This window comes from Odontesthes bonariensis, chromosome 22 (genome assembly GCF_027942865.1).
Source record: "Odontesthes bonariensis isolate fOdoBon6 chromosome 22, fOdoBon6.hap1, whole genome shotgun sequence".
Taxonomy (NCBI): Eukaryota; Metazoa; Chordata; class Actinopteri; order Atheriniformes; family Atherinopsidae; genus Odontesthes; species Odontesthes bonariensis.
This window is the reverse complement of record NC_134527.1, coordinates 29,729,520-29,746,948: the sequence shown is the minus strand read 5'-3', so window position 1 is coordinate 29,746,948 and position 17,429 is coordinate 29,729,520. Positions and strand designations below refer to the sequence as shown.

Here is a 17,429-nt window from a genome sequence, read left to right as displayed (position 1 = left end):
TGTTCAATGGGAAAATGACCTGTTTTGTCATCTCTTTTGATTCTTTAGTTGGATCAAAATTGCACTCTATCTCTCAAAGTAACATTAGCTGACTGGTGTGTTGGTTAAAGTACGTGAATGAGTTTTAAAACAGAGGCTTATCACTCATGAGGCTGTGGACTGGAGGGCTACATGCTTTTAATCTGTGGGTTGTTTGTTTGTGTGTGTAAATTAACCAGACTGGGAAATGCTGTCCTTCACAGGGCCAGATCGTCCTCTGCCCCCCCTGCTCAGTGTCCAAAATGTAAAATTGGTTGAAAACTCTTTAAAGCCAAAATGGCTGCTGTGTTTTCTCCCTCATTTGGATCGAGTTTAGCCCAGAAGTCACAACAGCTGAAACTTCTAGAAGATCATTACAGACGGTTGCTTATATTCAGGCTCTGGAAAAAGGTTGTCAGCAGTCTTCAAGTGGAAGGAGTTCAGATTTAAAAGGATCACTCATTTTTGTTTTTTAACACGTTTTTATTCAATTATTGTTTGAGGTTTGTTTGGGAGTCAGTAAACCAGCAGTGGATCCTCAAATCAGCCCTTCTCCTCACTGAAATGTCCGTCACCGTGACAGATGAGTGCAGGAACAGGCTGGAGCCACGTCATTAAAAGTAAATCAGGTTCAAAACTGACATCAGATGAAGCTTTTTACTCTTGACAGAAGCAGAAAAGATGGAGCGTACCATGACGTAAGCAAACAGAAGCATCCCCATCATGTTTTTAACATTCATGTCTCATCAACCCGTAGCTTTTCTTCTTCTTCTTCTTCTTCTTCTTCTTCTTCTTCTGCAGCAGCCGTTTAACTTGACCTTTGGACATTTGGATATTCTGTTCTGGCTTCTCCAGAATTTTTGGTCTGAATTTAACTATAAATTTGGCAACTGCTGCTGCTGGACAGTAAGGGGATGTGCTTTACAAAATACACTGAAACAATAATAAACACATAGGCACTGCAGAATTATTAAATAAAGATCAAACCGGTGAAGAAACAGTTCATTCAGCCCTCGTCAGCATCTTGCTCCTCCTGCTTAATCCACACACCAGAACCTACGCTGCTGCCAGCTCAGCAGGTGCACGTTGACCCTCCTGCAGTGTGCTCGCTAAATAAACTAAAGTCAGTTCACATCAGGCTGAATTCCAGCTTCGTCTCAGAACTGCACCGCGCTCGGTGGGATGTCGAACAAGGACGGGTCAAACTGCTGCCCCCTGAAAGGCGAGCCCTCTGCGTCCCAGCCCTTCTTCAGCATGTCGTGCACTTTCTACAGATGGAGACAAGTATGTTAGAGAATTACAGTTCATGCTAACAATCCTCAATCATCAATGCCAGAACAATAAAAGTGTTGTAAGAAGGAATGGAAACATCTCCAAGTGGTGAAAGCTTTCCTTTCACAGCTTATTTTGGAATTTCTTGCAAGTCTGAACCATCAAAATGCTGAAGCTGAAGAGACAAAACATTAAATATGTTGGGCTCTCACGGTCTATCACATGCATCACCCTCAGCTAAGCAGAAATGACATCTGACTTTGGTAAATAGAATCAACTGATTTACACCACGTTACAAAAGGCAAGCCTAACAAAGTATAAAATAGGTCAATTTAACTAACAAAATTAAGATCAGAGTACACTATAAAGTTATAGAATTACTACTTTATAAGACATTATACATTACTGACAGTTAAGTGGACATTTATCCATTTATTTGGATATATTTAATGCACTTGTTGGGAGCCACTGAGTGACAATATTTAAATAAATGAATCCATCTTATTATCAGGATGTTTATGTTGTTCATGTTTCCATCGTATGAAGCTGCAGGAGTTAAAGCAACACCAGAGAAAGTTGGGTTCTGTGGCCCCTCCTGCAGTTGTGGGATGTCACACCACAAAAACATCCGTGTGAACCCTGCACACGTGCAGCCGTGCACACAAATTCATCGTCATTGTGGTGCAGGGCTGGAAACCAAAGCCAGGGACTGCTGTGTCTCAGCTGCCGGATGCTGTCAGGTACTGGTCAATGGTCAACTAAAGTAAATGTACTTCAAAATGAGTCCGAAGCTCATAGCTGGTGTTGCTTTAAGGTGTGCGGCTGAGTTTTATTCGTGGTCACCACGAACTAGATCCCAGGAGCTTGAATGAGAGCAACTGGACTTCTTTTTGGATCTAGAGGACGTTTCACGAGGGAGGGTGTGAATGACCACCAGCTGCCTTTTTTGGACTGTGCACATTGAATCGGGGGATAACAGAAAGTAACTAACCACAAACAGAAGAAAATCTCAGCAGCAAAGGGAGCGACTCAACACAGAGAGACGAATAGAACTAAAGAGGAAACTAAACTAACCAAAACCTGAAATACAGAGAGTGAGACACACAGAAGCTGCTCAGACTAACTGAACCCGGAAACTCAATGGTTAAGTTTTATATATGCCAGCCTCTCCCACTGGTGGGGCAGACAGAAGACCAATCCTTGCAACAGCAGCCAGGAAGGGGTGTTCCATAGGAACACACATGACGGAGGTGTTTGGTGGTTGGTAGCTCCGCCCCTTGTCATGCTGTCAGGCTGAAATGTTTCCTCATACGACACGGACACAACCTTGGCGTGTTTAATAAGTTAAACCTCCACGTGGTCTCCTTTGTCTGCGGCGCTCTGCTCTCCTTCCTTCATGAAACCAAGAAGTATGGCCTGCGCTCCATCCTTCGTCTCCTGACTCTCTCTTGCCCGTTTCCACTATGCAGTCCGGTACGGGTCGGTTCAGAACCAGAATCACTAACATCACTAACCAGAATCACCAGCAGGAAGCGCCACCGACCACCTGACCTACACAGAAATCGACTCCTTCAGACTGAGGCGGTTTCTCACCATTTCGTGACTCTGCGGCTTTCCCTGCAGCTTCTGGTGGTAGTCGAACGTGAGTCTGTCCAGAACGGCGTGCTCTTCCTCGTCCACCGTTGCCATGGAGCGCTCGCGGTTGATTTGGTTGACATCGATCTCTTTTTCGCCTTTCAGCACCGCGTTCCACCAGACCTCGGAGGTCTTACTGAGCGACAGCTGCAGATTAGAGAACATCAAGGCGAGTTAAGTTGCGTTGTGACGTCTCCCAACAGAAAAACACCACAACGCCTGCATACTTACGACCACGCAGCTTCCCGGTTCCAGACTCCACAGAGAGTTCTCCGTGTTGATCTTGTGAGTGAACTCGCCCTCCATCAGCGTTTTCTCCTCGGCGCCTTCCCTCACGCACACTCGCAGCCGGCTGGTCTGCAGACTCACGCTGACCTGAGGACGGCCGGCCAACACAACAACACACCTGCAGTCAGCCAACCCACGGAGCTGCTGCTGCGTCAGGTGGTCCAATAGACCCCGCTCACCTGTTTGCCCTTCATCACCGTCTTGGGGACGATCACCCGGAGCTCCACGTCCGTGTAGTCCTGAGACCAGCTGTAGTTTTCCCTCACCGCCCCGTTGTAACTGTCGGAATCGGCCTGGAACTTGTTCTGACCCCTGAAGCACGAAGACATTTAACAACCAACATGTTGAATAGTTCCTGCTCTATCACCTCACACAGTGACTTCATAATGTTCTGTAGCATGTTCTCAATCACTCAACATCTACTTTTATCTTATTCTAAAGTAACACAAGAGAATTTGGCTTTTTTCTTTTGCTCTTTGGCTCTTCCTACATGAATACAAAACACATCTCTGTGCAAACCCTGCACATGCATGGCCGTGCACCGGAATTTGTTGTCATGTGGATGAGGCACCAGAGAAGCATCAAAGCCCATAAACATGTCGAGCAACTGTAAAGTGATCTGGAACAGGGCAGGGCTGGGAGCTAAAACTGTGAACTGCAGCTTTACACCCAAGAAAAGTCAAAACGAGTCAGAAACACATCATTTTAAGGTTCACAAACTTCACTAAGTGCTGCTTTAAAGGCGACATATCGTATAAAAATCACTTCTTTCTGTTCCTGGAGCATTTATTAGGGTGTCTGAGGTCACAACCCTGGAATTTTTTTAGTTCGCCTTCGTTTGAAAGTTCCTCCTTTAAAGTGATACTCCGGAGTAGATTCAACCTGGGGTCATTTGAACCGTGATATCCAGCCAAGTAGCCCACCCGCAGTTTTTTCGATATTGGCTGAACATCAGCTGAGTTACTGAGTTATCCCGAATAGCTTCGTACAAGGGTTAATGGATCCTGGCAGTATCTCCAAAATTACCACACTAAAATTACATGCCATGACACCAAACTTCTACAGTAGTACAAATATGGTCTGTACTCACAAAACGATGCATTTGGAAGTTTGAAAATAGTCCAGGAGTTTATTATTATCAACACAAGCCTGATAGCTTCTCTGCAGCTAAAGCTGCGTCGACGTCACTTCAGGGAGCTGGGAGCTTCAAAGTAAGATGAGGGTTGATCTACTACTGTAGACAACAAAGTATATGCTATATTCTACATGTTTTTTTATGAATTTTTTGTTGTAGAGTTGTGAAATTATTTTATCAATGGAGAAATTGAGCAGCCTTGCTTTGTTGTCTACAGTAGTAGATCAACCCTCATCTTACTTTGAAGCTCCCAGCTTCCTGAAGTGACGTTGACGCAGCTTTAGCTGCAGAGAAGCTATCAGGCTTGTGTTGATAATAATAAACTCCTGGACTATTTTCAAACTTCCAAATGCATTGTTTGGTGAGTACAGACCATATTTGTACTACTGTAGAAGTTTGGTGTCATGGCATGTAATTTTAGTGTGGTAATTTTGGAGATACGGACCAGGATCCATTAACCCTTGTACGAAGCTATTCGGGATAACTCAGTAACTCAGCTGATGTTCAGCCAATATCGAAAAAACTGCGGGTGGGCTACTTGGCTGGATATCACGGTTCAAATGACCCCAGGTTGAATCTACTCCGGAGTATCACTTTAACGAGCCGTTCTGATTTTCATTTCTAAAGTACGTCACTCCTTAAGTTGACTCCACCTCCTCTGCTAAGCCCCGCCCACTCACATCCACTCTGCTGGATAGATGAAGCCAGCTTCTAGTGTAAATGTGCTGTTGTCGGCTGCACTGAGGAGCATGCATCTTCCATCCAGCAGCAGCCTCAGAGGATATCAGAGCCCAGTGGATAAACTCTATCTGAGGCTAATGTTCCGGCAGAGTTAGCTAAAGACTGTGGATAAACTCTATCTGAGGCTAATGTTCCAGCAGAGTTAGCTAAAGACTGTGGATAAACTCTATCTGAGGCTAATGTTCCAGCAGAGTTAGCTAAAGACTGTGGATAAACTCTATCTGAGGCTAATGTCCCAGCAGAGTTAGCTAAAGACTGTGCATAAACTATCTGAGGCTAATGTTCCAGCAGAGTTAGCTAAAGACTGTGGATAAACTCTATCTGAGGCTAATGTTCCAGCAGAGTTAGCTAAAGACTGTGGATGTGCAGCAGCCACTTTTCATCCCACTGTTTGAACAACTTGGTCCAGTTCAACGCTGGACTGAAGAAACTGATTACGTCGTTCAGTGACTCGTTCTGCGTTTTCAACCGGCACGTGCGCTGTTGTCACTTCCAAACAGGAAGCAGGGGAAGCTGTGGCTGACCGTAACCATGGCGATGAAGCTAAAAACGTACGGTTCAGTTGGACCGAAAAGTAGGAGGAGCAGCTAACTGCATTATGGTGACAGCAGGAATGTTTCTACGTTGTTTCATCTGCACTTAAAAACGCAGCTGTGGCTGAAAGCTGCTCATCGGTCGACTTCATTGTTAGGAGTTTCTACATCCCATATTTCCCAGGTCCGGCCCCTCCTGGCTGCCACTTCCACCCCATCTTTGTGTTGGTCACAGACTTCTTGGTTAAGCCATTTTTGTTGACTGTACCCGTTCATGTTGAAGTTAAGGCTGAGTTATACTTCTTTTAACTGCCCTTGCGCTTGCGTCTTGGGCGTATGTTAATGGCTCGAGACGTTTATACTTCATTTTGCTTTGTCGGCGGTTGCGTGTGCTGCGTGGCGATTCGCCGCCAGGACAGTAGGTGGAGTAGCGGGTTTTTTCAATGACAAGCCTACTACGATGAAAGGAAATTCACCGCCAGGACCTCTTCGAGTGATTCATGCTTCTTCTTCTTGTAAATAGCCGGTATTTTGTCAGATTTTCAACACCTTGGGGGTCTAAACGACTACTTTCTCGCCTGAAAATGTTTCAAATGTTGCTAAAGTTATATATTTACAGAGTTTATAGCTTAAGGGAAATCAGCTTTTCAAGCCGGCTGATTTCGGCTCGGGCAGGAGTGAAGTGCACTGTGTGTAAACGCTCTGCATACTGTCAGATCGATCAAGTAGTAGGCGGTTTCGACCACAGCCAGTGGCTTGCGCTTGCGTCTTGCGTGAAGTTTAGAAAATTGAGGTGACGCACGCAAGGGGGGGCTTGCAACCGCGCAAGGGCTTGCGTCTTGCGTTGCGTCTTGCGTTACCGACTATAAACCAGGCTTTAATCTTCACGGTTTAATCAGTCGTGCCTTTAATCTACAGTTTGGGATGTTTTGTTTGTTGCGTTGGCCTCGGCTCTCCCTGAAGGTGCGGCGCCTTTCTGTTTTCAACTTCTAAATGAAAAGAACATCATAAAAGAAAGTTAAACTGCTCAGATTGTCTCCTTATCTTCTCACCATGGACCAGCATGGGGATAGAACATCTTGCTAATAGTGACCCTGAAAGAGTCTTTGTTAGATCTTTGTTTAGTGACTTAAAACTCTTAAAATTTTAGAAAGTTCCACAGTTATTAAGGCTTACTCATGGGTAATGAGACCTGAAAAGCAGATCAGATTTAATTCAGCAACAAAAACGGGAAGTTTTGATGGAAAAACTGATGGTTACTCACTCCTCTGCTGACGCTGCCTGATCTCCTTCAGCTGTCGGTCCTCCGCCACCTCCGCCGCTGGCGGACACATCTGAAACCTCGGCAGTGGAAACATCCCCTGAATCAGAGGGAGCGCTCTCCACCTGCGCTGCCTCGGCGCCGCTCTGCTCCTTCCCCTCGCAGGGCTCGGAGATGACCTCCAACTCTTGGAACGCTGCAGGAACACTTTTACTTTCCGTCCTCTTCTGCAGCTCGCCGAGCGCTCGCTCCCTCTCGTGCTCCGCCAGATTCTCAAACAGCTTAAACGTCTGAGGGAAAACAGAAGACCATCCCAGATCATCAGCTGCTGTAGCGGAAAACTGGTGGACTCTCCCTTTAGGACAGGATCTGCCAGCTCCAATATGAAGCTAATACCGTATTTTCCGCACTATAAGGCTTACTTAGAAGCCTTTAATTTTCTCAAAAAACGAAAGTGCGCCATATAATCCAATGCGCTCTATAGTGCGGAAAATACGGTACAGATAAAGACACCTAAGACAGTTACAGGTGCACAAACTGTGATTTCTAGAGGTGAAATTACTTCAATTTTGAGCTATTTTGCTTTCATAAAGTATCTTCTTCCAGGCTACTTGAAAATAATCTTCCAAATCACACATTTAGTTGTTTAATTTACACGTTTGTAACTGTATATTCATGAAAATTAGCATATTTTTAACTAGATAACACCTACATTTACATATTTAAACTTAGAAATTCTGTAATACAACAAAAATAACTGAGGTGGAGACGGCAGTTTGAGATAGTTGTTACGTTTTTATGGTTTGACACCAGGTGAAAGGAGAGGAAATGCAAACAGTGGTACGTGAAGATAAACCGTATTTATCCACTCAGGTGGAATACTTTGTGAGTTTAAAAAAATATATTTTTCAATAAGTCTGCTTTTAGATATCAGGAAACAGCTTCATGGGTATTTCTATTTAATATCTTAGCTTTAGCTTTAGTTTCCCAATAAAATAAATAGACCAATAATCAGTATCTTTCGGGTTTTGGTGTCATTTTAAGGCTTTCTGTTTGGCAAAAATGTGATATAATATTAAAAACTAACAAATAAATTAGAATTGTTGTGTTTTCATAACATAAGTACAATGAGTTTATATCCAAAGATGCAACAAGTTGCCCCCATCACTGCAAAAATCAAGGGTTTTCTGGAGGTTCTCACAGTTTTTGGGGGGTTTCAGCTTAATGTAATTCACATTTTCTGCCACTAGATGTCTCTACATAAACACAAACCACATCTTTGCTTGAGGTTAACTCAAAATCAGGTAAATTTTCCTCATAGTGTCAGTCAAGCGTCCGCTTTTATTCCGTTCAGTAATGGAGTGAGAAAAAGAAAGTACACTTTCTTTTAATCTTAAAGTTTTACAGGTCAGGATTTTTTTTAAATAATCTGGTCCTCAGCCGGTGTTAAAATTAGGTAAAAACAACCTCAGATGAACAACAACACATGACATATTACACTAAATTATTATTTATGGAACAAAAACTAAGTGAACCCCCTGATCCAACAGCTTGTAGAAGCACCTTTAGCAGCAATATGTTGAAGTGATGGTTATCAGTCTCTCTCATGGTGGTGGAGGAATCTTGGCCCACTCTGCTTTCCAGTGCTGCTTCAGCTCATTGAGGTTTGCAGCATTGGTTTCTGCACAGCTCTCTGAAGGTCCCAGCACAGCATCTCAGTCAGGCTGAGTTCTGGACACTGACTGGACCATTGCAACACCTTGATTCTTCTCTTCTTCACACATTCTGCTGTAGATCTCCTGCTGTGTTTGGGATCATTGTCCTGTTGATGAGCCAGTTTCAGCCCAGCTTCAGCTGTCAGACAGACGGCCTCACATCTGACTCTAGAACACTTTGGTATCCAGAGGAGTTCATGGTGGACTCAATGACTGCAAGGTGCCCAGGTCCTGTGGCTGCAGAACCAGCCCAGATCATCAGCCCTCCACCACCGTGCTTGACAGCTGGTGTGAGGTGTTTGTGCTGATATGCTGTGTTTGGTTTCCTCCAAACGTGCTGCTGTGCATTATGAGCAAACATCTCCACTTTGGTCTGCTCTGTCCAAAGGACATTGTTCCAGAAGTCTTGTGGTTTGTTCAGATGCAGCTTTGCAAACCTAAGCTGTGCTGCCATGTTCTTTTTAGAGAGAAGAGGCTTTCTCCTGCAACCGCTCCAAACAAGCCACACAATTGTGCTGTCATGAACTTTAACCTTTAACATGCTAACTGAGGCCTGCAGAGTCTGAGATGTAGCTAATAATAACGCAGTGTAACATATCATGTGTTGTTGCTCATCTGAGGTCGTTTTTTACCTAATTTTAACACCTGATAAGAACCTAATGATGTTTTTAGCGCCTTGATGGCTTTCTTTTTCACATCTAACTGAGTTTAAAACATATACATTTTAAGGTGGAATAACTTCACTGGCTCTTTACGACCGTTAGTAGTGAGGACACACTCCACCTTTGCCACCATCTTTTCCGCCACACCTGGAGGGAAGCCCATCTTGTCGTTTGGACCTGAAAGGAGGCGATAAAAGTCCGTCTTGCGGTACAAAAACCCAAAGTAGACCTGTAGGAAGTCCTGAATGTTCCCAACGTGCTGCAATATCCCCAGCAGAGCGTTGTCGTACATCTCCGTCATCTCCAGCGGCGACGCCATGGCAACCTCTAACGTTCGTCCCCTTCAGGAAAGCCGTAAAGTGTTCCAGCCGACACCGATTCGACCGAAATACCGAGTATTTGTCAAGAGAGTTAAGTATAGAAATAACCAAGAAGTACGAGTTGACGTTTCCCAACGGCTGCTTTCCCCCTTCCAGAACAATAAAGCCACTTCCGGTGCAGTGTTTTCAAAATAAGTGCACAGTATTCTGCCGTAATGTGTCAGATGGAGCAGAGATAGAGACTGAACACCTCGAATATACATATAAATACATATATGTACGAATATTCATATATATATATCTATGCTGAACACAGTCAGAGTTATGGATTGTTATGGATACTATTGACTTTTTTGAGTGCTTGAGCAAAAATCTTCCTCAGTAAACTTAAAGTGTGCTAATGATTAGTTAACTTAGAGTTTACCAATTTGGAACAACTAGTTTTGTGCTCAGTATATTTAGATAAGAGAAAAACAGAATTTAAAGAGTATTTATTGTACTTCTGTGTGTGCACTAATTTACATGCTTGATCAGTAAGAGAAAGCTCACTTACTTTGTATGCAAAAAATATAATATACAAAGATCAGGACTTAATAGTAGTTTAGTAAAATAATTTGTTATTACTTTATATGTTGTTTAAAATTGCACTGAAATGTCATCTAAAATTTACCAAAACTTTAGGAAAATCTAAATATATATATATACAAAAAAATGCTTTCAATGCGCTGTCACAATGATAATTCTGAGAATACTATTTTAAACATGTAAAAATATGTTTAACAGAACATTTTAAATAAACACACTTTAGTAACTGCAGATAACTTTAACTTAAAAGTATATTTTCTTTTAACATATTCAAATAAAGACCGTGTATGAAAAGTGTGACATTAGCATTTTGTCAGCACGTTGTAAATATACTACTGACATTATAATGTATTTGATATATAGTAAAATATATTCATTTTCACCATGGAAGCAGCCTAAAATAGAATCATAGCTCAAATAGAAGACATAAGAGTCATAAAAAGTGTTTAGAAAGAAAACGAATGAAAAAACATTTTTAAAGAAAACTTTCAGGCTCGAGTTTTATCGTCGACGAAAGTTTTTACATTTAAAAATGGTACTTTTAAAATAAATGTGTTTACAAGCACGAAAAAGAGCTGAATTTCAAGTTAAAACCATTTTATTTTTTTTCAATTTCCGGTTAGTACATCTCAACAGACTTCCGCTGGCAACTTGTCGTCGGATATCGGTTCCACGAAGACAATTTCCGGTAGTAATGCGTTTTTAAGAAGAGCTGTAATGATTACTGCGTACCTTAAAAAAAATTGAGTGCTTTTTCAAACTGTGACTACATTTAAATTAAAAGAAATTGGGGATTAGCGTGAGATAGTTCCGCTTTGTACGTTATAGAAAAAACATGGCGGCGTCCTTGAGCGTGAGGCTGCTGGTAAGGAGTTTATTTTCAATTATTTTAATATGCAGGTTTGTGCTTTCAGATCGGGTTTATTTATAAGCTATCAGTTCAAACCATTCTAATCTGTTTCACCTGTAAAAATGTAACCTAACCGTCGCATCTTGTCGTTTAGAGATAATAATTTTATGTCAGAAGTATTTCAGAGATTGTATAGAGTGACAGTAACTCATCAGTTATTAAGAACTCATATTTGTGTGGTTTAACTCATCATTTGTGTGTTTTAATGTGTTAATGTATAAACTTAGTCTTACTCTACGCCTTTTTGAACCCTTTTTATTATATGACATTCCTGGCTCCTGGTTGGGGGAGCCAATGACTTGTTTCTTGGATTTCTGGCAAAAACTAAACAAAGCATAAATATCTAACATCACATCCACCTCTTCCTCATAGAGTGTAGCTAATGTTTTAAAGACTTTTACAGAAATGTAGTGTGAATTTACCTAAAAAGATAAATAGAATAATTAACTGGCTGGATATTTAGGCTCATTACCCCAGGGTCAATTTGGGCCGATCGGACACATTGTATTCTCTACCAGATTCACGGACATGTGATCATTTTTATGATCTTGTCTTCCAACTGGAACCTCAGTGGTTCAATTACCCGATACAACTCTGTGTCAGAGGGTCCTTGAGCATGGCACCAATATGCGCATTGGTTGTATTAAATACATCTAAATATATCAATTGAAGTGGTGTATGTATGTATGAATGAATGTGTGAAAATGTTTTATGGAACTTAAACAAGGTTAAAAAGAACCATTTGCCATTTACAGAGTGCCTTGGCCCGGTCCAGCTCACTGTGCAGCTCCTCTGGAAGCAGAGGCCTTCACGTCACTGCAGCATGCTGCAAGGTAAACACTCCTATTTACCTATTTACTCAATTCAGTTTCATTTATAAAGCGCCAAATCACAACAAATGTCATCTCAAGGCGCTTCAAAGATGCAGTCCAATTCATTGTAATACAATCCTAATCCAAATTAGTCCAATTCAACTTCTCCGTCCTGAGCGTGCACGAGGCGACTGTGGAAAGAAACGACTCCCTTTTAACAGGAAGAAACCTCCATTAGAACCAGAACCAGGAAGGGTGGCCATCCGCCTCGATCAGCTGGGGGCTGAGAGGACAGGAAAGAGGGGACAACAAACAATGTAACACCAGGCCAGGGATACCTGCTGAGAATAAGAAACACAAGTTAATGACAACAGTGATGTCACATGTACATGGAGAGTGAAGAGAGCAGAGGGAGGAGAGGTGCATCATGGGAGGTCCCCCAGCAGTCGAGGCCTATAGCAGCATAACTATGGGATGTTTCAGGGTCACCTGAGCCATCCATAACTATCAGAAAGGAAAGTTTTAAGCCTGATCTTAAAGGTAGAGAGAGTGTCTTTACTGGCAGCTTATTCCACAAGAGAGGGGCCTGATAACTGAAGGCTCTGCCTCCCAAACTGGCAGCTGGTTCCACAGAGAGGGGCCTGATAACTGAAGGCTCTGCCTCCCAAACTGGCAGCTGGTTCCACAGAGAGGGGCCTGATAACTGAAGGCTCTGCCTCCCAAACTGGCAGCTGGTTCCACAGAGAGGGGCCTGATAACTGAAGGCTCTGCCTCCCAAACTGGCAGCTGGTTCCACAGAGAGGGGCCTGATAACTGAAGGCTCTGCCTCCCAAACTGGCAGCTGGTTCCACAGAGAGGGGCCTGATAACTGAAGGCTCTGCCTCCCATTCTGCTTTCAGAAACTCTGGGAACCTCAAGTAAACCTGCAGTTTGGGAACGAAGTGCTCTGTTGGGAAAATATCTTATAATGAGATCTTTAAGATATGATGGAGCTCGGTCATTAAGAGCTTTATATGTAAGGAGAAGAATCTTAAAATCTATTCTGAATATTAAATACATTTTGAACCAGAGATGCTGAAATACAGCATGTGTTTGAGTCCAGAATCAGGAGCCTTTAACTGTGTGGATGAACTCATCTACAGTTTGTTTACAGCTGCTCATTAATAGATCAATAAAAAATATTGTTGTAAGACACCTCTGAGTTATTAAAAAGCTTATCCCCTTATATTCTTATTACAGCCACATTTACACCAACAGCATGACTGAAAACTTTACTTTAGGCTGGAATAAGTCTGTTTTACCTTGACCTGAGAGGGGCTGTGAACTAGGGGTGGGTATTGGCAAAGAAGTCACGATTCGATTCGAATCACGATTCACATGCCACGATGTGATTCTATCACGATGCATCGCGATGCATTGCGATATTTTCACTGAACATACTTAAAAAAAAAATACAGCCATTACCAGTGGCTGACTGGCTGTGTATGGATAGTGTCTTCAATTGATACATAACTCAAAGCAAATCAATTCATAACTGTATTTATTGAAACAACTTTTGGAGGTATTGCCATTAAAACAAATATTACTGGACACAAATATTACTATTACTGGACACACTCATCACAAAAAGTGCATAGGATTTATAAAACTTAAAATAACAAAATAGGGATGATCAGTACAGACAAAAAAAGTGCATAGGCTTTATACAACTATAAAAAATATTTACATATATTGCAAACATCCCTTGCAGCGAAATGCATCAATTGCATGTGTCCTATCATTAAAGGCTTTTTTTTTTTTTTAAATAATCGATAGGCTACTTGGCGTCCAGAATCGATGCAGTAGATTGCGAAAATTAGAATCGCGATGCATCGTCATGACGATTTTTTTTTTGCACACCCCTACTGTGAACCTTAAAGACCGCCTGTAAATGTAGATGAATTTGATAAAAGGTTGATTTTCGTTCTTTTCTGCCTTCATCTTCCGTCCTGCAGAATCGAGCCGCTCGTATCCGAGTGGGTAAAGGCGACAGACCGCTGACCTACGAGCAGGCGCATCATCCTCATCACATCGCCCACCGCAAAGGATGGCTGTCACAGCACACCAGTGAGTACGTTTAGGGCGTTTTGGCTTGAAAACACCTGCTTCGTATACTGGAAAGTGTCTCTCGCAGCTCTATTCAGTTCTGCCCTCTACAGGCAGAGAGCAGCAACTACAGAAGCAATGAGCTACAGGAAGAAATTCTAAATACATACAAAAATATGGAAATGGCGAAACAAATAAGTTTATATGATGATAAATATAACTAAAATGAAATAAAAAGGTTAATTTATGCAGAAATAATCATAGAGATTGTGAAAGTAATTTATTTTTCTGCTTGAAATTTAATTGAAACTTCTGTTAATGTTGCTATTTATTTACTTTGCACCCTAGTTTTCAATTTAAAGGCCTACAGAAAGGTGATTTTTTTTTTTTGCACAAAACTGAAATAGCAGATCGATTCCTTATATACCATGGAATTTTTTTATGATTTTAAAATAATTTTAGGCCCCTGGATAGTCCTGATTAGGCCCAATAAACTATCACCACATTTGACTCGAATTTGGCAAACTGGAACGACAGGTGCGTGACGTCGCGAGTGCCAGCTGCTGGAACAACCCCCAGTAGTTCTAGTAGCGAAGCCAGCAGTTTGCCAGACCTGGACAGCTTCTTCACGGCAAATTTCGATGTGTGCCGCGGGACGTCGCTTGGAAATATAAAACGTTGGGTTTCAGGGCAGTTTTTATTGCGAGTAGATGTACGAAGTGCTGTGTTGCCCTCAGCAGCAGCAGCAGCTCACACCACCGGGGGCAGAGGAAGCAGAGAGACCCGCGGTCTTGTGTCTGTGTCTCCCCGTTCGCCTGCCTCCTCTCTGGTGAAATCAGCCGGAGCCATCCCGCCGTGTTCAGCTCCCTGCGGTGCGGACAGGAATCCACCTGGCGGAGAGCGGACACACTCTCCGCCAGGTGGAGAGTGGAAATCTCGGCAGAGCGATCATCAAGACCCCCGCCGGCTGATTTCAGGGCAACCATCCGGCGGTGTGTCCGCTCTCCGCCAGGTGGATTCCCCCTGAGCGTCCGCACCGCAGGGAGCTGAACACGGCGGGATGGCTCCGGCTGATTTCACCAGAGAGGAGGCAGACGGACAGGGAGGCACAGACACAAGACCGCGGGTCTCTCTGCTTCCTCTGTCCCCGGTGGTGTGAGCTGCTGAGGGCAACATACGCACCCACAGCACTTCGTACATCTACTCGCAATAAAAACTGCACTGAACCCAACGTTTTATTGCCTTCACCACTCAACAAGCATACCATAGCGGCAGCCAGGAAAACCCATGGCACCTGTGACGTCACACGGAAGCCCCGCCCTCAGTCTGGAATTCCAGGAAGGATTTCCAAGCGGCAAATTCAAAATCGCAAATTTCATGCCTTTATGAAATGTTTTGGTGTAGAGTCCAATGATCATTATTGTTCCTCTGTGTATGTATTATCGTTATGTATTGGGTGTAGTGTCAGCTTTCTGTAGGCCTTTAATTTTAAGTAGAATATATTTAATTTCTTCCTTGGTTTATTTGTTACTCCAGTGTTTCTTCCTGTATTACTTCCCTTTATATCATGTTGACCTACATTTTCCCTCCAAATTTTTTTATTTTGTTATTTTATTTAAATTTTTTTTGTTTCACTCTGAGAGAGAGAGTCTGTGATACGTCATTTTTCTGTTATGTCAAACACATTCTTTTAATACAGGCTGTCATTAGAGCTTTAACATTTTAATTCATGCAAAGATGAGTCCTTACATGTTTCTAAAAAACATTTAAAACAGGATTTACTTTGTGTTTTCTTGCTTTTTAAACCCTATAATCTTCATTTTGACCGATCACGGCTGGTAAAACTGAGTTTAACTGAGTCCTTCCCATTAAGAATCTCACACACACTTAAAGCTAAAGTTGTTGTATATCTCAGGACACGCCTTGTTTCTCTGACAGGTAACCTGAAAGGTGAAGAGGGGGCGGCCGAGCGCACCGTGGAGGACGTCTTCATCCGGAGGCTCATGTTTGGGACCTTCCACGGCTGCCTGGCCAACGAGATCGTGATCAAAAGGCGCGGCAACGTGCTCATCGTGTGCGCTTTGATGTTGCAGAAACTCCCGCCTCATAAGTTCTACTTCCTGATCGGATATACGGAGTCACTGCTGTCGCACTTCTACAAATGTCCCGTGAAGCTGGAGGTTCAGACCCTGCAGGAAAAAGCCGTGTATAAGTACCTCTGAGGGAGCTGCTAATGTCGTGTGATAAAACTCCTCAAGAGTTCTCAGCTGCAGTGCTTTTGTGAAATGAACGTAAAGAAGGCGTTGAACGTACCAACAGAAGCTGTTATTTACATTTAAAAAGCCTATTTTCTCATAAAGGTAATGAGAAAAACCAGCGTTCAGAAATGAAATATGTCATGTTACCTACTCTCAAATAAACCTCCACACTTTGATCATGTTAGAGTATCGGGTGGTGTTTTGTCGTTTGAAAGCAGGTATTTATGTACTTAGCATAAGAAAACACAACTGTATGTGCAGATCATTGACAATTTAAATAAAATCCATCTGTGAAAACCTTTAGCTCTTTATGCAGCTGCCCTGATGTGTGCACAGCTGTCTCCTGTTCACCATTTAAGATTATATTGTTTTGCCAATGGACAAGATTGTATCACAGAATAAATCCATAAATAAGGGAAGTTTCGGTGCAATCTGTTGGTTTCCTTCGTTTGGAAACTTTTTATTAATTGGCTCTGTATGGATTGGACCAATATGGAACTCAAAGGCTTTGTTTGGATTGGATTGAATAGGATTCTATCTTTGAAGTACCTTGAGTACATAAACATAATGTTTTATTTAAGCCAAAATTAATTAAACGGGTCACAAGACATTCAGCTATTACTGAATGTTTCAGCTTTTTCAAATATTCAGACAATTTTGAAATATCACACTTTGAAATGAGTTTAAAATGCATGTGGAGACTCCAACTGTTTTCAACCCGTCACTGTGTCCACAATCTTTAACCCGCAGACATCATTTTTATCATCAAAACGTAGGAAAATGTGTCCTCTCGCTCACAATGTGACTTTCATTGCCATCAGAACTTTACTTTTCGAAGTAGAAGCCACTTAATCACAGGAGTGCCTTCCAACTGCTCAACAGACTGCAATACAAAGTGGGAGAATCATTTACTCCCCAAAGAGACAGCTCTATTAACTTGCTGTATTTTCTGTCATTTTTGCCTCAGTAATACAAATAACACATCGAACTGACCAGCAAAGCCTTGTTCCTACTGAAGTGGAGTGGGTTCTTCCACAATACCTTTCAGCAACAAACTTTCTGCTAAATTTTCACTTTTTGTTCAGTAGTTGTTTTGGCTTTAATTCACTTCCAGGTCCTTCCACAAATATTTATATCAGTCATGCTTAGACTCCAGCAACTTTCTTTCTGCTAAATCTTACATTTTTTCTTATTTTATC

The 17,429-nt window shown here is 42.3% G+C and overlaps 2 protein-coding genes across 2 annotated transcripts; one reads left to right on the top strand and one right to left on the bottom strand.

Annotated features, from left to right (window-relative positions):
- Nucleotides 1–480: 480 nt before the first annotated feature.
- On the bottom strand, nucleotides 481–9,757 carry nudcd3 (NudC domain containing 3). The gene is made up of 6 exons (XM_075455750.1): nucleotides 9,382–9,757; nucleotides 6,887–7,173; nucleotides 3,393–3,525; nucleotides 3,157–3,300; nucleotides 2,884–3,072; nucleotides 481–1,286 (listed from the first exon to the last, which is right to left on the bottom strand). The coding sequence occupies exons 1-6, from the start codon at nucleotides 9,577–9,579 to the stop codon at nucleotides 1,176–1,178; spliced, it is 1,062 nt and encodes a 353-aa protein (XP_075311865.1). The 5' UTR covers nucleotides 9,580–9,757; the 3' UTR covers nucleotides 481–1,175.
- Nucleotides 9,758–10,801: 1,044 nt separating this feature from the next.
- On the top strand, nucleotides 10,802–16,645 carry mrps24 (mitochondrial ribosomal protein S24). The gene is made up of 4 exons (XM_075455444.1): nucleotides 10,802–11,030; nucleotides 11,831–11,908; nucleotides 13,882–13,993; nucleotides 15,911–16,645. Exons 1-4 carry the CDS (start codon nucleotides 11,001–11,003, stop codon nucleotides 16,192–16,194), a joined length of 504 nt encoding a protein of 167 aa, XP_075311559.1. The 5' UTR covers nucleotides 10,802–11,000; the 3' UTR covers nucleotides 16,195–16,645.
- Nucleotides 16,646–17,429: the final 784 nt, after the last annotated feature.